The sequence below is a fragment of the Zophobas morio genome, unplaced genomic scaffold (genome assembly GCF_036711695.1).
Source record: "Zophobas morio isolate AGI-343-1 ecotype UQ-CSIRO unplaced genomic scaffold, CSIRO_AGI_Zmor_V1 ptg000017l, whole genome shotgun sequence".
Taxonomy (NCBI): domain Eukaryota; kingdom Metazoa; phylum Arthropoda; class Insecta; order Coleoptera; family Tenebrionidae; genus Zophobas; species Zophobas morio.
In genome coordinates, this window is record NW_026972122.1 from 1569637 (window position 1) to 1590854 (window position 21218).

At 35.0% G+C, this 21218-nt stretch overlaps 2 protein-coding genes across 2 annotated transcripts in view; one reads left to right on the forward strand and one right to left on the reverse strand.

Annotated features, from left to right (window-relative positions):
• Nucleotides 1-6533, forward strand: part of LOC135130391 (E3 ubiquitin-protein ligase TRIM45) — a 36767-nt gene extending 30234 nt beyond the window's left edge. The window contains exons 6-7 of the mRNA XM_064057767.1: nucleotides 5760-6007; nucleotides 6061-6533. Of these exons, the coding sequence (XP_063913837.1) occupies nucleotides 5760-6007; nucleotides 6061-6318 (506 nt within the window). The 3' untranslated portion in view covers nucleotides 6319-6533. The remainder of the gene's footprint in view (nucleotides 1-5759; nucleotides 6008-6060) is intronic.
• Nucleotides 6534-8908: 2375 nt separating this feature from the next.
• LOC135130574 (putative nuclease HARBI1) lies at nucleotides 8909-10048 on the reverse strand. Its single transcript, XM_064057977.1, has one exon. The coding sequence runs from the start codon at nucleotides 10046-10048 to the stop codon at nucleotides 8909-8911; it is 1140 nt and encodes a 379-aa protein (XP_063914047.1).
• Between the last annotated feature and the right edge of the window lie 11170 nt (nucleotides 10049-21218).

Genomic DNA, 21218 nt, shown 5'->3' on the forward strand with positions numbered 1-21218 from the left:
ACGGTTTTTTTAATAATACGAAACCTTCTCGGGAGCCCCAACTGTCTTTTTTTTTTTTAAATGGTGAAACCTTCTCAGGGAACCAACTATCTTTTTTTTAAGAACGTGAAACCTTTTCATGGGTCCCAAGTGACTTTTTTGTAGAAGGTGAAAGCTTCTTGGTAGTCCCAAAGGTTTTTTTAAGAAAGTGAAACATTCTCAGGTCTACCAACTGCTTTTTTTAAGAATGTGGAATCTTCTCAGGGGTCCCAACTGTATTTTTTTAATAATGCGAAACCTTCTCGGGGGCCCCAACTGTCTTTTTTTCAAGAACGTGAAACCTTCTCATGGGTCCCAAGTGACTTTTTTGTAGAAGGTGAAAGCTTCTTGGTAGTCCCAAAGGTTTTTTTAAGAAAGTGAAACATTCTCAGGTCTACAAACTGCTTTTTTTAAGAATGTGGAATCTTCTCAGGGGTTCCAACTGTATTTTTTTAAAGAAGGTGAAACTTTCTCGGGGGTCCCAACGATTTTTTTTTGTGAAACCTTCTCGGAAGCCCCAATTTTTTTCTTTTAAGATAAAACCTTCTCGGGTGTCCCAAAGGTTTTTTTAATAATGGGAATCCTTCTCGGGGGGCCCAACTGTCTTTTTTTTTAAAAAGGTGAAACCTTCTCAGGGAACCAACTATCTTTTTTTCAAGAACGTGAAACCTTCTCATGGGTCCCAAGTGACTGTTTTGAAGAAGATGAAAGCTTCTCGGTAGTCCCAAAGGTTTTTTTAAGAAAGTGAAACCTTCTCACGTCTACCAACTGCTTTTTTTAAGAATGTGGAATCTTCTCAGGGGTTCCAACTGTATTTTTTTAAAGAAGATGAAACTTTCTCGGGGGGTCCCAACGATTTTTTTTTGTGAAACCTTCTCGGAAGCCCCAATTATTTTTTTTTAAGATAAAACCTTCTCGGGTGTCCCAAAGGTTTTTTTAATAATGGGAATCCTTCTCGGGGACCCCAACTGTCTTTTTTTTTTAAAAAGGTGAAACCTTCTCAGGGAACCAACTATCTTTCTTTCAAGAACGTGAAACCTTCTCATGGGTCCCAAGTGACTTTTTTTGAAGAAGCTGAAAGCTTCTCGGCAGTCCCAAAGGTTTTTTTAAGAATGTGAAACCTTCTCAGGTCTACCAACTGCTTTTTTTAAGAATGTGAAATCTTCTCAGGGGTCCCAACTGTATTTTTTTAATAATGCGAAACCTTCTCGGGGGCCCCAACTGTCTTTTTTTAAGAACGTGAAACCTTCTCATGGGTCCCAAGTGACTGTTTTGAAGAAGGTGAAAGCTTCTCGGTAGTCCCAAAGGTAATTTTAAGAATATGAAACCTTCTCAGGTCTGCCAACTGCTTTTTTTAAGAATGTGGAATGTTCTCAGGAGTCCCAACTGTATTTTTTTAAAGAAGGTGAAACTTTCTCGGGTGTCCCAATGGTTTTTTTAAGAATGTGAAACCTTTTCCGGGGCTCTAACTGCCTTTTTTAAAATTGTAAAATCTTCTCGGGGACGTCAACTATCTTTGTTTTTAGAAGGTGAAACCTTCTCAGGAAACCAACTGTCTTTTTTTTTTAAATGTGAAACCTTCTCAGGTGTCCCAACTGTCTTTTTTTAAGAATGTGAAACCTTCTCAGAGGTCCTAACTGTCTTTTTTTTAATAAAGTGAAATATTCTAGGGGCCCCCAACTATCTTTTTTTTTAATGGGATACCTTCTCCAGGGTCCTAACGGTTTTTTTAAGAATGCAAAATTCTCGGGACCTCAAATGTCATTTTAACAATGTAAAATCTTCTCGGGAGTCCCAAAGTTTTTTTTAAGAAAGTGAAACCTCAGGTCTACCAACTGTCTTTTTTTTAAAAAAGGTGAAACCTTCTCAGCGAACCAACTGTCTTTTTTTTAAGAACGTGAAACCTTCTCAAGGGTCCCAAGTGACTGTTTTGAAGAAAGTGAAAGTTTCTCGGGGGTCCCAAAGGTTTTTTAAGGGCTCTAACTGCCTTCTTTAGAAATGTAAAGTGTTCTCGGGGGAATCAACTATCTTCTTTTTTAGAAGGTGAAACGTTTTCGAAGACTCCAACTGTCTTTTTTTAAACAAGGTGAAACCTTCTCAGGAAACCAACTGTCTTTTTTTAAAAATGTGAAACCTTCTCAGGTGTGCCAACTGTCTTTTTTTAAGAATGTGAAACCTTCTCAGAGGTCCTAACTGTCTTTTTTTTAATAAAGTAAAACGTTCTAGGGGGCCCCCAACTATCTTTTTTTAATGGGAAACCTTCTCGGGGGTCCGAACGGTTTTTTTAAGAATGTGAAACCTTCTCAGGGGCTCCAACTGTCCTTTTTAAGAATGCAAAATTTTCTCGGGGCCGCAAATGTCATTTTAACAATGTAAAATCTTCTCAGGGGTCCCAGCTGTCTGTTTCTAAGAATGTAAAACTTTCTCGGGGACCCCGACTGTTTTTTTGAAAATCTGAAACCTTCTCGGTGGCTCCAATTGTCTTTTTTTAAGAAGGTGAAACCTTCTCGAGAGCACCAACTGTCTTTTCTTAAAAAAGATGAAACCTTCTCAGGGAACCAACTGTCTTTTTTTACAGAAGGTGAAACCTTTTCGGAGACCCTAGCTGCCTTTTTTTACAGGAGATGAAACCTTCTCAGGGGCCCCAACTGTCTTTTCTAAAAATGTAAAACCTTTTCGAGGGCCCCAACTGTCTTTTTTAAAAAAGGTGAACCCTTCTCAGGGAACCACTTGTCTTTTTTTAAGAATGTGAAACTTTCTCAGGGATCTCTATGGAATTTTTTTAAAGAAGATGAAACCTTCCCGAGGGCCTCCAACTGTCGCCTTTTTAAAAAAATGTGAAACTTTCCCAGTGGTACCATTTTTTTTTTAAGGGGAAACCTCAGGGAACCAATTGTTTTTTTAAGAATGTGAAATCTTCTCAGGGATCTCAAGGGATTTTTTTTAAATAAGTTGAGACCTTCACGGGTATAAAACCTTCTCGAGGGCCCCACCTGTCTTTTTTTAAGAAAATGAAACATTCTCGAGCATCCCAAGGTTTTTTTTAAGGTTAGGAAACCTTCTGTGGAGCCCCAACTATCTTTTTTAAGACTGTCAAATATTCTCGGGGGCCCTAACTGTCATTTTAAGAAAGTAAAATCTTCTCGTAGATCACAGTTGTCTGTTTCTAGGAATGTAAAACCTTCTCGGGGGGCCCAACTCCCTTGTTTTAAAAAGATGAAACCTTCTCGAAAGCCCCAAGGTTTTTTTTTAAGAATATGAAACTTTCTCGGAAGCCCCAACTGTCTTTTTTAAGAATAGGGAACTTTCTCGGTGATTCCAATTGTTTTTTTTTTTTTTTTTGAAGTAGGAGATATCTTCTGGGTGGCTCCAACTGTCTTTTTTTAAAAACGTGCAACCTTCTCAGGGAACCAACTGTCTTTTTTCTAAGAAGGTGAAATCTTCTCAGGGATCCTAACAGTCTTTTTTTTTAAATAAAGTGAAACCATCTCGGGAACCTCAACTGTTTTTTTAAGAATGTAAAATCTTCTCGTTGACCCCAGCTGTCTGTTTCTAAAAATATAAAACCTTCTTGGGGGCCTCTACTGTCCTTTTTTTTTAAGAATGTGAAACCCTCTCGAGGGTCTCAAGGTTTTTTTAAAGTTATGATCCTTCTCTGGAGCCCCAACTGTCTTTTGTAAGAACGTAAAGTCTTCTCAGGAGCCCCAACTGTCATTTTAAGAATGTAAAATCTTCTCGGGAGTTTCAGCTGTCTGTTTCTAAGAATGTAAAACCTTCTCGATGGCCACAACTGTCTTTTTTTTTAAAGGTGAAACCTTCTCAGGAAACCAACTGTCTTTTTTTAAGCACATAAAACCTTCTCAGGGGTCCCAACTGCATTTTTTTATTGAAGGTAAAAACTTCTCAGGTGTCTCAACTGCCTTTTTTTAAGAATGTGGAATTTTCTCAGGAGTCCCAACTGTATTTTTTTTAAACAAGGTGAAACCTTCTCGGAAGCCCCAATTGTTTTTTTTTTTGTTTTTTTTTTGTTTTTTTTTTTTTTTTAAGAAAATGAAATCTTCTCGTGTGTCGCAACGTTTTTTTAAGAATGTGAATCCTTCTCAGAAGTCCTAACTGTCTTTTTTTTAATTAGGTGAAACCTTCTCAGGACCCCCAACTATCTTTTAAAATTTTCTCGGGGACCCCAAATGTCATTTTAACAATGTAAAATCTTCTTGGGGGTCCCAGCTGTCTGTTGCTAAAAGTGTAAAACCTTCTCGAGAATCCCAAGGATTTTTTTAAGAACATGAAACCTTCTCAAAGCCCCAACTGTCTTTTTTAAGAATCTGAAACGTTCTTGGGGCCTCCAAGTGTTTTTTTTTTGGGAATAGGGAAATTTCTCGGTGATCCCAATTGTTTTTTTTTTAAGAATTTTAAACTTTCACGGGGCCTCCAACTGTCGTTTTTTTTTTTAAGAACAGGAAACCTTCTCAATGATTTCAGTTGTTTTTTTTTTTTTTGAAGACTTGTACGGTCAAATATTGTTTTCGCTCCATGGAAGTTATCACAAAAAATAAAAATTTCGCAAAATAAAATTTTATAATTTTTCAGGGAAGCAGGATTTGTCGAAATACTTTCAACCATTTTTTTAGCAATGAAAGAATTTACAAAAAATTGCAATCTGTGTTACAATATTTGTGGAGAGATACATAAACATGGACGTCTTCTACGCGTCTAACCTCTAATTTTTCACCTCCCCTTAACGTCCAAACCCATAAATCACCTCCCTTGTTTCGTTCCCCAGCCACAACATTCACAAGAATCCAAACAAGCACACACCACTCCCTTTGTTTACCGCACCCAAGTACCCGATATAAACCCAATTAATAAAATTGATAGTCTGTTACCACTTCGACGACACCGCATAAATCTCCCCTGCAGCCACCGCGAAGAAATTGATTATCCCCTCCGGCCATAAAATGTGTTACATTTTGTTTAAATTAACGTGCATCAACCCTAAATCGCGCGACCGTTTATTTTTACACCCAGTCTAGCCCACACTCGTACGCTTCATTTGAGAAGACATTCCTGATTTATGATTATGGCAATAATTACATAGCTCGAGGAATGTCTCCATTTCAAAATAACTGCTTTTAATGGGCAAAAAACCCGAGCGGGAAAAGGGATTTCCTCGACTTCGTGACGGATAATTTCTCAAGTTGCCATGTCGGGTTTAAGATGTGTCGCGAGGAATTAGTCGTCGTGTCAAAACATGAAGACGTTACGCGTCTTTGGGTTATTTTTGGGAGGCTAGTGGAAACTAGACGCGATGATAAATATTGACGCGATTAAAGAAGACAAGAGAAACTGAAAATGATTTTCACCTAGCGCCAAATCAAATGAGGTTGTCTTCGAGGCAATGATTGAAATGTTGGTATTATTTACTATTTTAATGCTTTATGCATCTCTGCAACAGACACGGTTAGTTTAAGACATGCATGTATATATGTGTATACGTTATATGTCAACACTGCTTCCGACAGATTTTTTCCGCACTTGTGTGGGTACAGAACTGAACCAAACATTTCAAGACCGCTTTATCTCCTTTTTTTAAACCTAAGTCTGCCGTTTTTACACTGACAGATATAAAGCAAACTGTTTCCTAAGCGTTTGAAACTATACACAATTTTATCAGTTTAAAATTATGACCTTCAAACTATATTTCATTCAAACTAATACATTTCGTAAATTCCCATTTCCAGGTTTGAACAACCTCCGCATTGGCAAAAAAACCGAAGTCACCCTCGAAACCCGGGACCGAAACGGCATTAAACTCGACCGTGGTGGTGACCAAATCCTCGCAGACATCCGCTACAGAGACACAGGAGTGTCCAAATGCCACTTGGTAGACATTGAAGACCACCGGGACGGTACCTACACGATCTCCTTCGTTCCTGACATATCTGGTAAACTTCTCCTTAACGTCAACGTCAACGGACAGCCAATCAAAGTTAAACCAGTCTTCAATCTTTACAAAATAATCTTGACAAAGTTGTCTTTCAGGACAGCCCTTTTCCTTTGACCGTTCGAACGACAAAATCCCATCATGGTAATTTCCACTGCTGCAGTTTCTGTTCCAGTGGAGGAAGCAAAGAAGCTACTTGTGGTTGCGGGGGTAAAATGCCCGGAGGGTACAAAGGGTGTGGTCATGGGCATGAAGGTCACCCAGGACGAAGACATTGGTCGTGTTGTGGAAGCATTCTAGAGCACTCGGAGTGTGCGAGGTCTAATAATCTTTCTCATTACCAGTTTACGCTCTGATTTCTGTTACTAATGAATCAGAATCTTGTGCATTCCGTGAGTTGTAAAGAAGATTGATGTCATCGTGGAGTAGTGGAGGATGAATATCTTTGTAACTAGATGCAACTATATTGAGATTTTAATGTAAAAATACCAAACGAACAAGTACAAAGATGATATTTATTTTACATGTAATGTATTCGGTGTCTTCGTTTAAAATAAAATTATGTATCAAGTTCTTTCAATTTATTTCATAAACAAAACAAAAATATCATTTTAGTTAGGGAACGATGCGTAGTTAGGCAACCAATAATACTCAAAAACGTTAAATGGGTTCGATTACACTTCATGTCATGTTTGCCACAATTTAATAATAATCGATTATTCTTTTCCTTCTAAACTTTCCAAATTAGATGAATAATAAATTATTCTCCATGGACACCCTAATCGATACAATAATAACAGATATTTTGGTGTCTTTTAAAGTTTTCAACGCATTTTCTACAATGTCTGGTTTCATACTGTCAGTAGTCATTCTCTCTGCTTCAGCTCCTGTAACACTTGGTTGTGAAAATTCAGAATTATCATTAATTCAGGATGACGTAGCATACAATGCTACCTACACAGAGACCTTAAGATCAAAAACAATTACTACCTCATTGGCAGTTGGTGTAGATGTTATAAATGAATTCATACCGAAACTATGTTGTGAAATGTTAAATTTGACACAAGAAATTCATTATCTAACATTTAAACGGTGTTACATAGAAGAAATCGAGGTTTGTTTTTCGGAACGTGTCCATGATATTAAAGACCAGTTGACAATTGTCAATAACCGAATAACAACAATTAAAACAAACACTTTCAAAAATCTTAACGTGCAAGTAATTTTCCTAAATGGTAATTCGATATGAAAAATAGAAGACGATGCCTTCAACAACTTGCCAAATTTGGAACAGCTGAGATTAAACAATAATCGATTGAAGGAACTAAATCCAAATGCCTTTAAAAAGATACCAAAATTACAGACACTGTTGTTATATTGTAATGATATTATTCATCTCCAAGAAAGCTCATTTGCTTTCGTCCAGTACACAAACATGTTTGTTTCCTTGTCGTCTAACAACATTTCAAATCTTGACAGACACTTTTTAAACGATTTATCACCACAAATTCATCTACATTTAGACCTAACTAACAATAATATAAAAGGATTAGGTAAGGATATTTTTAGTAACCACGTTTTGACAAATCTGGAACTGGGGTACAACCCTTTGATCGAAATAGATACAGATTTTTGCAGCAACTGTACTATTGCAAAACTTAGTGCTGAATGTGAGTATCTTGACAAGAGTTCCGCTAATTTCTTTTTCAAATGGATAAAAATAAATAAATTTTGTGTTTTACAGCGCTTTAATAATTGGAAAAATGCCACCAGGGCAAAGTATAGGAAATGTGTGGTGGAAAGAAAAAGAACTGGAGGAGGTCCTGCCAGTGACATCAAACTCACTCCATTAGAGGAACGAGGATTGTCAGTGTGGGGCAGAGTGGCAGTAACAGGCTCCAGAAAAGTTACAGTATGTGGTGGTTTACAGGAGCATGCTGCCTCTTCTGCCACTCCTGATAGAACTCCTGCCACAATACCTGAAAATATAAGCGCTGAGTTGATGGATGAGGAAAATTTACCAGAAGTTGGAGAAAATGATAATGTAGTTCGAGAAGAACCTGAAGTTGCTGGTCCGTCAAATTTTAATCCAAACCAGCCCAATTCTATTCAGTATTTTAAAAGAAAATACAAAAAAAAAATTCCTTATCAAAATTTACAAAATTCATCGTTAAAATCTGTTGGCCAAGACCTTTTGAAAGTATACGAAAAAGCTGTGAATCATACAAATAACGATATTGAAAGGGAAAAACTTGAATTGCAGAAACAGCAGTTGGATTTAGAGAAAGAAAAATTTCGGTTTGAAGTAGAGAAGTATAAGTTTGAAAATCCTAACTTTAATTTTAATTTACAAATATTTTAACTAGTTATTAGAGATGTACCGACTTACCGATTATAGTCGGCCGGCTGTTCCGCTTTGCTAAAACCGGTTTATAAATGCAACAGACAGTGTGTTTTTTTTTCTATTTCTCTGACTACCTTAAAAACTTGTTTTATTTTAATAAAAGGAATAACTAAAGTTTCTTTGTTTTCCAAAAAATGTGTTAAATTTGTTTGGATAATTTTAACATTTAATTTTTTGTAGTAACTTAGTACAAAAATAAAGAATAACACAATTTAGGGCAGTTCATACAATACTTTAACCAATTTTAACCACTTTTTTGGAAAATTTTTGAAAATTTTGAATTCGCTTTGCGTGTTTATTGGACCAGATATCGTGACGGCGATTTCAGAATCGTAACTAGCGGAAGAATATCTACACTTTGACACCAATTTTCGGTCGATTAAACCAATTTTAACCGGTTTTAACAAAGCCGACTAGTCGGCCGACTATAGTCGGTACATCATTAATAGTAGTAATAATTTTCTAATTATTTAATTTCTAACTATGACATAAACCTGTTTAATAAACCGATTATTAAAAGTTTTGCGTTAATTTTCACTGTATTATTGTATTATATTTCTTCTTATATAATTTTCACGGGCAGCTCGTCCTAAATTAAAACAATTCTGCTCTGGTTCTACAATCCCAACAGCGTTATCACCGTTGCCTTCGTCGTTTTCTACCACTATTTCATCTTCCTCCAAAGCCAAATTCGCCCACAGAGCTATATTGTGTAATGTGCTTGCAGCATATATTATATAGGCAGCCTGTACTGGATGAAAATGTAGAACTCGATGCTTTATTAGACATCTAAAGCGACCCTTTAGCATGCCGTTAGTGCGTTCTATAGGATTTCGAGTGGAACGCAGTAACTGGTTGTACCTTTCTTGTGGCGATCCTGGGGCAACAACAGGAATAGGTGTGAACAACCATGGTTCTTGCCCATATCCACTATCTCCAATAAGCCACGAGGTATCATCGCCATTTTCAAAACACATTCGCAAATGATTCCGAATATCTGAAACCCTGAAGATCGCTGAATCGTGAACGGAACCAGGAAATCTAGCGTCACAGGCCAAAATTTTGCAATTGGAGTCACAAATTAGCATAACGTTAATGCTGTGTACCCCATTTCTATCGATATATACATGTGGCGGGTGATCTACGTCAGTTATAGGCGGAGTTATTATTTCGACATGGGTACCGTCAATGCACCCAATAGCACCACGAAACCCAAATTTCTCATAGAATCCACCCTTAATTGCCGTCTTCTCTTCCATTGTTGTTGGAAACTTTATCCACTCTGGCATCAATAACCCCGTAACGAGTCTACAAACTTTTTTTAAGGATCGGCTAATAGCCGGTTGGCTCATTGCAACCCATGTGCAAGATCCCACACTATGCTGGTAAGAGCCGGTACCCAAAAAGTTAAGGGTAGCTAATACTTCTAAGTAAAAGGGCAGTTTTGTTGTTCTTCGCCGAATTCCAGCGTGGGGTTCCAGCCATTCAATTAAAATTCTTGTCAAATCTTGGTTTAAGCGAAATGTTTTTATAAACTCGACTTCTGGCATTTCGAATGGATTTTGAGAATCTCGCAACTGCTTCCGATAAATTCCCATGTAATTTCGTCTCTCGTCTTCTTCCAGAAGTCCGTATATAAATACGGGAATATTATTAATCTCGTTATTAAAATTATTTTGCATGTTTATGATGTTTTTGAACACTTTTAATTAATGTCATACGTGACAGCGTTATTTTTTAATAGACTGTTATAGTATACGGTCCCAATTTTGTCGCTGTAAATTTACAGCAACGTTATAAACATAATGTTACTAACATTACATACAGAATACCATTTTTTCCCAATCTCTGTTAATTGACGTTTTGTAATAGAATTGTCATGGCAATAACATTTTTATAGAATGTTAGAAATTACAGAATAGCACTATATTGATTTTACTATCGGAAAATGTCCGTTCTATAATCTCAATAAAAGAAAAGTGAGCAAACCAATAAAATGTGAAGGGTCCAAGACTGATTTTGAAAGTCTTTTGTTTCTAATGGCATGTATCGTGGTTGTATTCACAGAAATCTTGAAGGTTGAATTTTAAAAATGTCTTTTTGAAACCTCACCAAAAAATACAATTTCAAATTGTCAAAGGAAAAGTGACTAACAAAGTTTCGCTTTCCACTTCCATAAGGAAATAGTTGAAATGAACAATTATCTTCATCCAGAATTAATGTTCGAACTTCTAGTTTTATTTTAATAACAAACATTGCTTAGTAGTTAAACTGTAAATAAAATGCACAATCTTTTTTACCTACTTTGGTTTTTGTTGTTCCTGGTTAATATAATAATTCATAAAGAGTATCATATTCATCCTGAATCGATATCGGGAGTCACAATCATAGATCAGGGTTAGGGATCGATAGCTCTGATCAAAGCGATCGAGCTCTCCTCACTTTTCCTCGTGGACCACCAGACCAAATTCGTACTAACGTTGTTCTGGTGGCGATTAAATGAACTGCTGAAAACAAGAATTTACATGATGTTAAATAATTCATTAATTCAAATTTATGATTACATCTTCAACTACGACAAATTAAATAAATCATGTCAGAATCCATCGCAAAGCAAAAGTATTAAAATAAAATACAAAGTCAGCTTATTTTAGTATCTTCTGCTAGTATGCCACAGGTTAAACTTAAATCTGTATAAAAAATATTCCATAATGACGAAAATGTTTTCCAACAACAATCAATGTAATAAAAACAGAGGGTGGGTGGGCGGGGCTAGTGTTTGATAAGATAAGACTAATTTTGGCAAATGACACAGTCTTTCAGAAAATAGAGGGTGGGTGGGCGGGGCTATTATTTGATAAGATAAGACTGATTCTGGCAGATGACATAGTCTTTAAGAAAATAGAGGGCGGGTGGGCGTGGCTAGTATTTGATAAGATAATACTGATTTTGGCAAATGACATACCCTCAAAGAAAATAAAGGGTCGGCGGGCGGGGCTAGTTTTTGATAAGATAAGACTGATTTTGGCAGATGACATAGTCTTTAAGAAAATGGAGGGTGGGTGGGCGAGGCTAGTATTTGATAAGATAAGACTGATTTTGGCAGATGACATGGTCTTTAAGAAAATAGAGGGTAAGATAAGACTAACAATAAAGCTGAAATCAACAAGCAAAAACAGAAGGGGGAGAGGAAAACGAAAACTTTTACGACTGAGAGTCACGCATCGAAAAAGTAATAGAGGCCTGCAATAAATCATTTTTAATGAAAGGAGGAAGGAGAAAAACCAAAAATGAAGTATATTAGTGAACGGAAGAAATTATCGACTTATGAAAAGAGTGTCAACTGCAAGCAAAAAATCTTAGTTATTCCACAGTGTAGTAAGATCTTTAAAAAACAAGGATTTACATGATGTTAAATTATTCATTAGTTCAAATTTATGATTACATCTTCAACTACGACAAATTAAATAAATCATGTCAGAATCCATCGCAAAGCAAAACTATTAAAATTAACTACAAAGTCAGCTGATTTTAGTATCTTCTGTTAGTATGCCACAGGTTAAACTCAAATCTGTATAAAAAATATTCCAAGACGACGAAAATGTTTTCCAACAACAATCAATGTAATAAAAACAGAGGGTGGGCGGGCGGGGATAGTGTTTGATAAGATAAGACTAATTTTGGCAAATGACATAGTCTTTAAGAAAATAGAGGGTGGCTGGGTGGGACTAGTACTTGCTATGAGAGGACTAAGTTTGACAAATGACATACCCTCTAAGGAAATAAAGGATGGGTGCAAGGAACTAGTATTTGATAAGATAAGACTGATTTTGGCAAATGACATACCCTCAAAGAAAATAAAGGGTCGGCGGGCGGGGCTAGTTTTTGATTAGATAAGACTGATTTTGGCAGATGACATAGTCTAAAAAAAATAGAGGGCGGGTGGGCGGGGCTAGTTTTTGATAAGATAAGACTGATTTTGGCAGATGACATAGTCTTTATGAAAATAGAGGGCGGGTGGGCGGGGCTAGTATTTGATAAGATAAAACTGATTTTGGAAAAGACATACCCGTTAACAAAATAGAGGGTAAGATAAAACTAACAATAAAGGTGAAGTCAACAAGCAAATCAGAATGGGGGGAGGAAAACGAAAACTTTTACGACTGAGAGTCACGCATTGAAAAAGTAATAGAGGCCTGCAATAAATCATTTTTAATGAAAGAAGGAATGAGAAAAAACCAAAATTGAAGTATATTAGTGAACAGAAGAAATTATCGACTTATGAAAAGAATGTCAACTGCAAGCAAGAAATATTAGTTACTTCAAAGTGTAGTAAGATCTTTAAAAAACAAGAATTTACATGATGTTAAATTTATTCATTAATTCAAATTTATGATTACATCTTCAACTACGACAAATTAAATAAATCATGTCAGAAACCATCGCAAAGCAAAACTATTAAAATAAAGTACAAAGTCAGCTTATTTTAGTATCTTCTGCTAGTATGCCACAGGTTAAACTTAAATCTGTATAAAAAATATTCCATGATGACGAAAATGTTTTCCAACAACAATCAATGTAATAATCAGTTATCCTCCTTTTTTTCCAAACTTCCCAAACAGATGAATAATAAATTCTAATTGACCAATTCATTGTTCTTGAATTATCCACTCCCGTAGAATACTGAATATAATAGCAAACCTTAACCCTTTTATAACGTATTTCAAAATGTCTTCAGTCATATTGTCTTTACTCATTTTTTCTGCCTCTATACCAGCAAATTTTGGTTGTGAAACCTCAGAATTCTGGTTAGTTCGGTATAGCGTCACGTATAATGCAACCTACAAGCCGACTTTTCTATCAAGCACTATTACTACCACCTCTGGAGAAGGTATCGATGTTGTGAATGAATTTATACCGAGGTTATGTTGTGCAATGATAAATTTTACCCAAAAACTAAATTTCGTGAATTTCAACCGGTGTGGTATAGAAGAAATAGAGGGTTGTTTTTCGGAAAACATACGAGATGTCAAGGACAAACTAAAAATTGTCAACAACCGAATAGCAACGATTAAAACAAATACATTCAAAAATCTAAGCTCGCAGTTTATTTTTTTGGATCACAATTCTATAACAAAAATAGAGGACGCTGCCTTCAACCACTTGCCAAATTTGGTACAGTTACGTTTAAACAATAATCACTTGAAAGAACTAAATCCAAGTGCTTTTAAAGAGACACCAAAATTACGAACACTGATTTTATATTGTAACGATATTGTATATTTGCAAGAAAGCGCTTTTGGTTTCGTTCAGCAACCACACACGTTAATTTCCTTAGCAACTAATGACATTTCAAATCTTGACAGACATTTTTTAAAAGACTTATCGCCACAGACTCCCTTACATTTAATTCTAACTAACAATAATATAAAGCGATTAGACAAGGATATTTTTGCTAACCATGTTTTGTCGGTCTTGGAATTAGGATACAACCCCTTGGCCAAAGTAGATACAGATTTTTGCAGCAGAAACTGTACTATAGAAAGGTTTACTTTCGAATGTGAGTATCTCGATAACAAATCAGCGAATTTCCTCTTCGAATGGCTAAAAATGTATGAAGTTGACTTTGTTACTGGAAAGTGTCCTCTGTATAATTTCACAGAAACAAATATTCGCAAACCAATAAAGTGTGAAGGATCGAAGACCGATTCCAAATGTTGTGTGTTTCCAACAGCATGTTTAATCGTGTTTGTTTATGTTTTTAAAGCGTTTTGTGAAAGAAAATTTTAAATATTACGAAAATACGTTAAAACGGTTTTTTTGTGTTCTAGAAATGTCTTCATAAACTATTTCCAGGCGTACCTAGATTACTAAACTGTTCGTAATTTAATATCTTGCCACATTTCTTTGTTACGAGTGATTACCCACAAAACATTTCCAATGGCGTAATTTTAAGTTTTGAAAGTACGCGAACAAAACTTTTTCCGGAAAGCAATCGGTTGCCTAACTTATATGCTAGTTATATTTTTCTTCATTTTCAGGACTGCTTCCATCTATCTTCATTAACACGCACCTTATCGAACGATGCATTCTGCAGTAGAGAAATTGTTTTATCAAAATTTCGAACTTTTTCAAAGGTTTTTTAAAATAAATATATTTTTGGTTACAGTTGTAAATATTTCAACACGTAGGTATTGCTAAATGTATTACATATATATGGCTGCAAATACAGGTGTCCCAGAAATAAGTGCTTTAATTTTAATAAGTTGTAGAGCTCATCAAAATCAACAAGTTTTTTTAATAGGGTTTTGTCAGGAACTATAGTTTTATCCCAATTAAGGTTACGCGCCCATGGACACTAATAATTGTTTTTTAGGATACTGCTTTAGTAAACAAGTATTCGCTGGTGACAAATTAATTTCTTCACTCTCTTTCTTAGCAATATTTCTTTTGAGTCTCGTCGAATGTTCTAAGTAACTGCCTGCAACGGACGAAGTTTCCAACCTCCGTGAGTCATGAGGGTGCTGAGATCTCCTCCACGTTCTACCAAAAGGGTTGCGCTTGAACGACGGAAACAATGTCCAGTAAATTTCTCACTCTCTGAAAGTCCTAAAAATTCTGCAATTTTTTTCGGGGTATTACCCTCAATATGGACACCGATAACTTGTCCACAATCCCTTACATCATCGATGGTTAAATTACCAATTCTTCCCTTCGGCATCCGCCAAAAATACCAATAATTAAAATGACCTTCATCAATAAGTAGTTGTGATCGTTGGCTTCGTTCAAAAATTTTACCACTTCGTCGTGAGACAATACCTTTGATTTTTTTGGTGTATGATCGACCATTTTCCTTTTGATGTATTGGTATAATTCTCCATATCAGAAACCATTTATGTACATCTTTTAGTAAATTTGTAGGCAGCCCCTTTTCATGGAAAAGTACGACCTCAAGCTTCTTGAATTCTTATAATTAAGTATCTTCAAGAACGATTGTCACTGCCAAAATGGTTGCTAGGGCACCTTGTTTATTATTGTAATGTTGTTATTACTTGAGGTGAACATAGACGGAAAATTGTAAATTCGACTTTAGTTTTCGAAAAAATGATATATTCCGTTTCAGGAGTTCCGTTACTGGTTAAACTTAGGCCCGAATTCTGTAACTTAACCTTTTAATAAGGGATCCGTTTGTTAAAGGCACTAGCGTAAAGGAAATGTGAAAGTGAATCCTTTAATATCTTATCCTCTATTGCATCCGTTGACAATATCGGTATGGTTGGTGTGACGGGCTTGGGAGATTTTTAAACTTAACTTTTGTTAATTTATAAGATATGAAATTCTTGTCGTGGTCTTTGTGCCTGACATATAGTAAAAATATTAGGAGTATTTATTTGCTCGTAGGATGGTTCGTGATGATGATAACATTAAAAACTTAAAAAATTAAACATTTTATGAAATCATGCACATTTTTGGAGATATCAGCACTGGCCCCTTATGTCAGTGTAGTAAAAGTATTTGTATTTCCACCAAATTCGGCTTAATTAACTTTAATATGACGATTTTTTAGTGCTTTTTGCTAATATTAACAAATTTAAACCATGAAACTATAAAACTGGACAAAGACATCATTATTCTGACTCATATATACCTTTATTGTAATTCCTCTAGGATAAATAATCACAGATTCTCCATTTCTTCCCTTTTATTTAGAATCGGTCACAAAACTAATGGACTGACAGATAATTTGCATAAAGTGACACATATGACCATACGTTGCACAAGGGAAACTATAAAGGACTTCACCTTTATGCAACGGATCTATAAGGGTCCTTTACGTTTTAGAGAATAGGAATATCTTTGTGTAAAGGACAATCCTTTTACCAAAGTGCCTTTATACTTTACAGAATTCGGCCCTTAATGTACTTATTTCTGAGGCATCCTGTATGCATAAAAATTTACTATTACGTCATATATGTCACAACTTAACTATCTATGTTGGAAAGCTCCCCAACAGTTCAATAATAATTTAAAATTGGTCAATTCGATGTTTTTTGAATATACATTTCCATAGAAACCGTAATAGACACAATAATGGACACTAACGTCTGGTGTGTTAAACCTTTCGAAGCGTGGTTCAAAATGTTTGCGGTAAAAATGTTTTATGTGATTGTTTCTGTCTACATCTCAGCATGTTTTGATTGCGAAAATTCACAATTATATTGGATTAGGTATTTTGTGACATATAATGCTTCCTATAGAGAGACCTTGCGATTAGAAACAATTACTACTACTTCATCTGGAGCTAACGTTGATGTTGTGCATCAATTTATACCGAAATTATGTTGTAAAATGCTAGATTGTAGTCAAGAGCTAAATTCGTTGACTTTTGAACAGTGCAATATAAGGGAAATAGAGCCTTGTTTTTCGGAAACCATACGAGATATTAAAAAGGCAATAACGTTTATGAATAATCGAATAACAACAGTTAGAACAGCTACATTCAAAAATTTAAGTGTGAGAGTTATAGTTTTGGAGTTTAATTCTATAAAACGAATAGAGGACGCTGCCTTCAATCACTTACCAAATTTGGAACAGTTAAAATTAAACAACAATCGCTTGAAAGTACTGAATCCAAATGCTTTTGAAAACGTACCAAAATTACAATATCTATATCTGTATTGTAATGATATTATGTTTCTGCAAGAAAGCGCATTAGCTTTCCTCCAGCAACCTTGGATATTTATTTTTTTGCAATCTAATAGCATTTCAAATCTTAACAAACATTTTTTAAAAGACTTGTCACCACAGATTCAGTTAAGTTTGGATTTAACGAACAACAACATCAAACGATTACACAAGGATATTTTTAGCAATCACGTCCTGAGTGAGGTGGAATTGGGATACAACCCTTTGGTCGAAATAGATATAGATTTTTGCAACAGAAATTGTACTATTGAAAAGATTACTGTTAATTGTGGCAACCTGGATAACAATTCCGCTGCTTTCTTCCTCGAATGGATAGAAATAAATAAAGTTGCTTTCAGCGCCCAGAATTGTTCTCTATATCATTTTAATGAAGAAAAATTCCGTAAACCAATTAAGTGTAAAGGCTCTAGGACCAATTCTTCAAGTATTTTAGTTGCAACAGCATGCTTGATCATGTTTTTTATGACTTTTTCATTTTAAAAAATGTCATCTGTATTTGAATTTTAGAATACATTATTGTTTACTCACAATATAACACCGAAGCAATATTGTTGAGAGTTTTCATAGACGCACATCAACGTTCCACTGCATAATTTTTGTATCATTATTTTATCGCATAACTCTTCTTAAACCTAATAAATTGTAATAAACCACTCGTGTTTAATTTTACAAGCGGTTTGTTCTACTTTTACAAGGTTTGATTTTCGTTAAATATATTGTGGTGACCAGATTTGAATTGTCATTTCGCGCTTAAATAATTTGAATTAAAAAAAAATCAATCAAAAAAATCGTTAAACATAGGCAACCATGTGCACGTTTAGTTCTTTTCTGGTAGTTGATAGCTCTACTAGGGAATTTCTGGGGAGTATCTAGTGAGAGGGTTGGTAGGAGTTGACTTGTTTGGTAAAGGATAGGTGGCGCGTCACTATTGTTTAGTTTGTGTGAGTGAAAGCATGCGGAAAGGTTAAGTTTAGTTCGTTTGGTAGTTAATAAAAAAGGGAAAGCCTTTGTTTAACGAAAATTACTGGTACCGATTGCGATGCCACAGTTTCCCCAACACGCGGAAATATACGAATTTTCGATAGACGCTAACACGTGGTGTAAATTTGTTTTGTTTGTAAATTCACAGTTCATGTTAGGAGTTTAATCGTTAACTGATTCGAACACAATTTAACAGTCATGAGATTTGTTCAGATAACATACTTGCTGGGAGATTTCATAAGATTCACTTAGCAAAGACACATCCTGTACTTAAGTGTTATATTATAACATTCCTAATTCCTCACAAATCATTTTAGTTGCAACAGGATGCTTGATCATGTTTTTAATGCCTTTTTAATCATTAAAAATGTCATCTGTATTTGTGTGACTAATAAACGTTTCACTGCATAATTTTTGTATCATTATTGAATAAATCTCCTTAAACATAATAGACCACCTACTAATAATGGTTATATTTTTTTTTTAGGTTGGCAACATATTAAAGTTTCATGATGTCATACCTGATGTATTAGGCGCGCTCCTATCAAAGTTGACAATTGTGACAATGAAACTTGGACCATTAAAGTTCATATCCCACTACGTTACAAAATGCGTACAGACATCAATTAGTGTCATATATATCACAACTATGTCGCAACTTAATGAGTCAATTATCCAACCTTTTTTTCGAAACCTGTCCAAAAGTTGAATAATTCGATGTTATTTTGACATTCCATTTTCGTAATAACAACTGGGGTACAACCCTTTGATCGAAATATATACAGATTTTTGCAGAAACTGTACTATACCAAAACTTAGTGCTGAATGTGAGTATCTCGCCAATAATTCCGCTAATTTCTTTTTCAAATGGATAAAAATAAATAAAGTTGATTTTACTACCGGAAAATGTCCGTTCTATAATCTCAATAAAAGAAAAGTTAGCAAACCAATAAAATGTGAAGGGTCCAAGACTGATTTTGAAAGTCTTTTGTTTGTAATGGCATGTATCGTGTTTGTTTTGACAGAAATCTTGAAGGTTGAATTTTAAAAATGTCTAATTGAAACCTCACCAAAGAATAAAATTTCAAATTGTCAAAGGAAAAGTGACTAACAAAGTTTCGCTTTCCACTTCCATAAGGAAATGGGTGAAATGAACAATTATCTTCATCGAGAATTAATGTTCGAACTTCTAGTTTTATTTTAATAACAAACAATGCTTAGTAGTCAAACTGTAATTAAAATGCACAATCTTATTTACCTACTTTGGTTTTTGTTGTTCCTGGTTAATATAATAATTCATAAAGAGTATCATATTCATCCTGAATCGATATCGGGAGTCACAATCGTAGATCAGGGTTAGGGATCGATAGCTCTGATCAAAGCGATCGAGTCTCCTCACTTTTCCTCGTGGACCACCAGGCCAAATTCGTACTCCCGTTGTTCTGATGGCGACTAAATGAACTGCTGAAAATAAAAATTTACAGGATGTTAAATTATTCATTAATTCAAATTTATGATTACATCTTTAACTACTACAAATTAAATAAATCATGTCAGAATCCATCGCAAAGCAAAACTATTAAAATAAAATACAAAGTCAGCTTATTTTAGTATCTTCTGCTAGTATGCCACAGGTTAAACTTAAATCTGGATAAAAAATATTCCATGATGACGAAAATGTTTTCCAACAACAACCAATTTAATAGAAAACAGAGGGCGGGTGGGCGGGGCTAGTATTTGATAAGATAAAACTGATTTTGGCAAATGACATACCCTCAAAGAAAATAAATGGTCGGCGGGCGGGGCTAGTTTTTGATAAGATAAGACTGATTTTGGCAAATGACATATCCTTTAAAAAAATAGAGGGTGGGTGGGCGGGGCTAGTATTTGATAAGATAAGACTGATTTTGGCAGATAACATAGTCTTTAAGAAAATAGAGGGCGGGTGGGCGGGGCTAGTATTTGATAAGATAAGACTGATTTTGGCAAATGACATATCCTTTAAAAAAATAGAGGGTAAGATAAGACTAACAATAAAGGTGAAATCAACAAGCAAAAACAGAAGCGGGAGAGGAGAACGAAAACTTTTACGACTGAGAGTCACGCATAGAAAAAGTAATAGAGGCCTGCAATAAATCATTTTTAATGAAAGAAGGAAGGAGAAAAACCGAAAATGAAGTATATTAGTGAACAGAAGAAATTATCGACTTGTGAAAAGAATGTCAACTGCAAGCAAGAAATATTAGTTACTCCAAAGTGTAGTAAGATCTTTAAAAAACAAGAATTTACATGATGTTAAATTATTCATGAATTCAAATTTATGATTACATCTTCAACTACGACAAATTAAATAAATCATGTCAGAATCCATAGCAAAGCAAAACTATTAAAATAAAAAACAAAGTCAGCTTATTTTAGTATCTTCTGCTAGTATGCCACAGGTTAAACTTAAATCTGTATAAAAAATATTCCATGATGACGAAAATGTTTTCCAACAACAATCAATGTAATAATCAGTTATCCTCCTTTTTTTCCAAACTTCCCAAACAGATGAATAATAAATTCTAATTGACCAATTCATTGTTCTTGAATTATCCACTCCCGTAGAATACTGAATATAATAGCAAACCTTAACCCTTTTATAACGTATTTCAAAATGTCTTCAGTCATATTGTCTTTACTCATTTTTTCTGCCTCTATACCAGCAAATTTTGGTTGTGAAACCTCAGAATTCTGGTTAGTTCGGTATAGCGTCACGTATAATTCAACCTACAAACCGACTTTTCTATCAAGCACTATTACTACCACCTCTGGAGAAGGTATCGACGTTGTAAATGAATTTATACCGAGGTTATGTTGTGCAATGATAAATTTTACACAAGAACTAAATTTCGTGAATTTCAACCGGTGTGGTATAGAAGAAATAGAAGATTGTTTTTCGGAAAACATACGAGATGTTAAGGACAAACTAAAAATTGTCAACAACCGAATAGCAACGATTAAAACAAACACATTCAAAAATCTAAGCTCCCAATTTATTTTTTTGGATCACAATTCTATAACAAGAATAGAGGACGCTGCCTTCAACCACTTGCCAAATTTGGTACAGTTACGTTTAAACAATAATCACTTGAAAGAACTAAATCCAAGTGCTTTTAAAGAGAC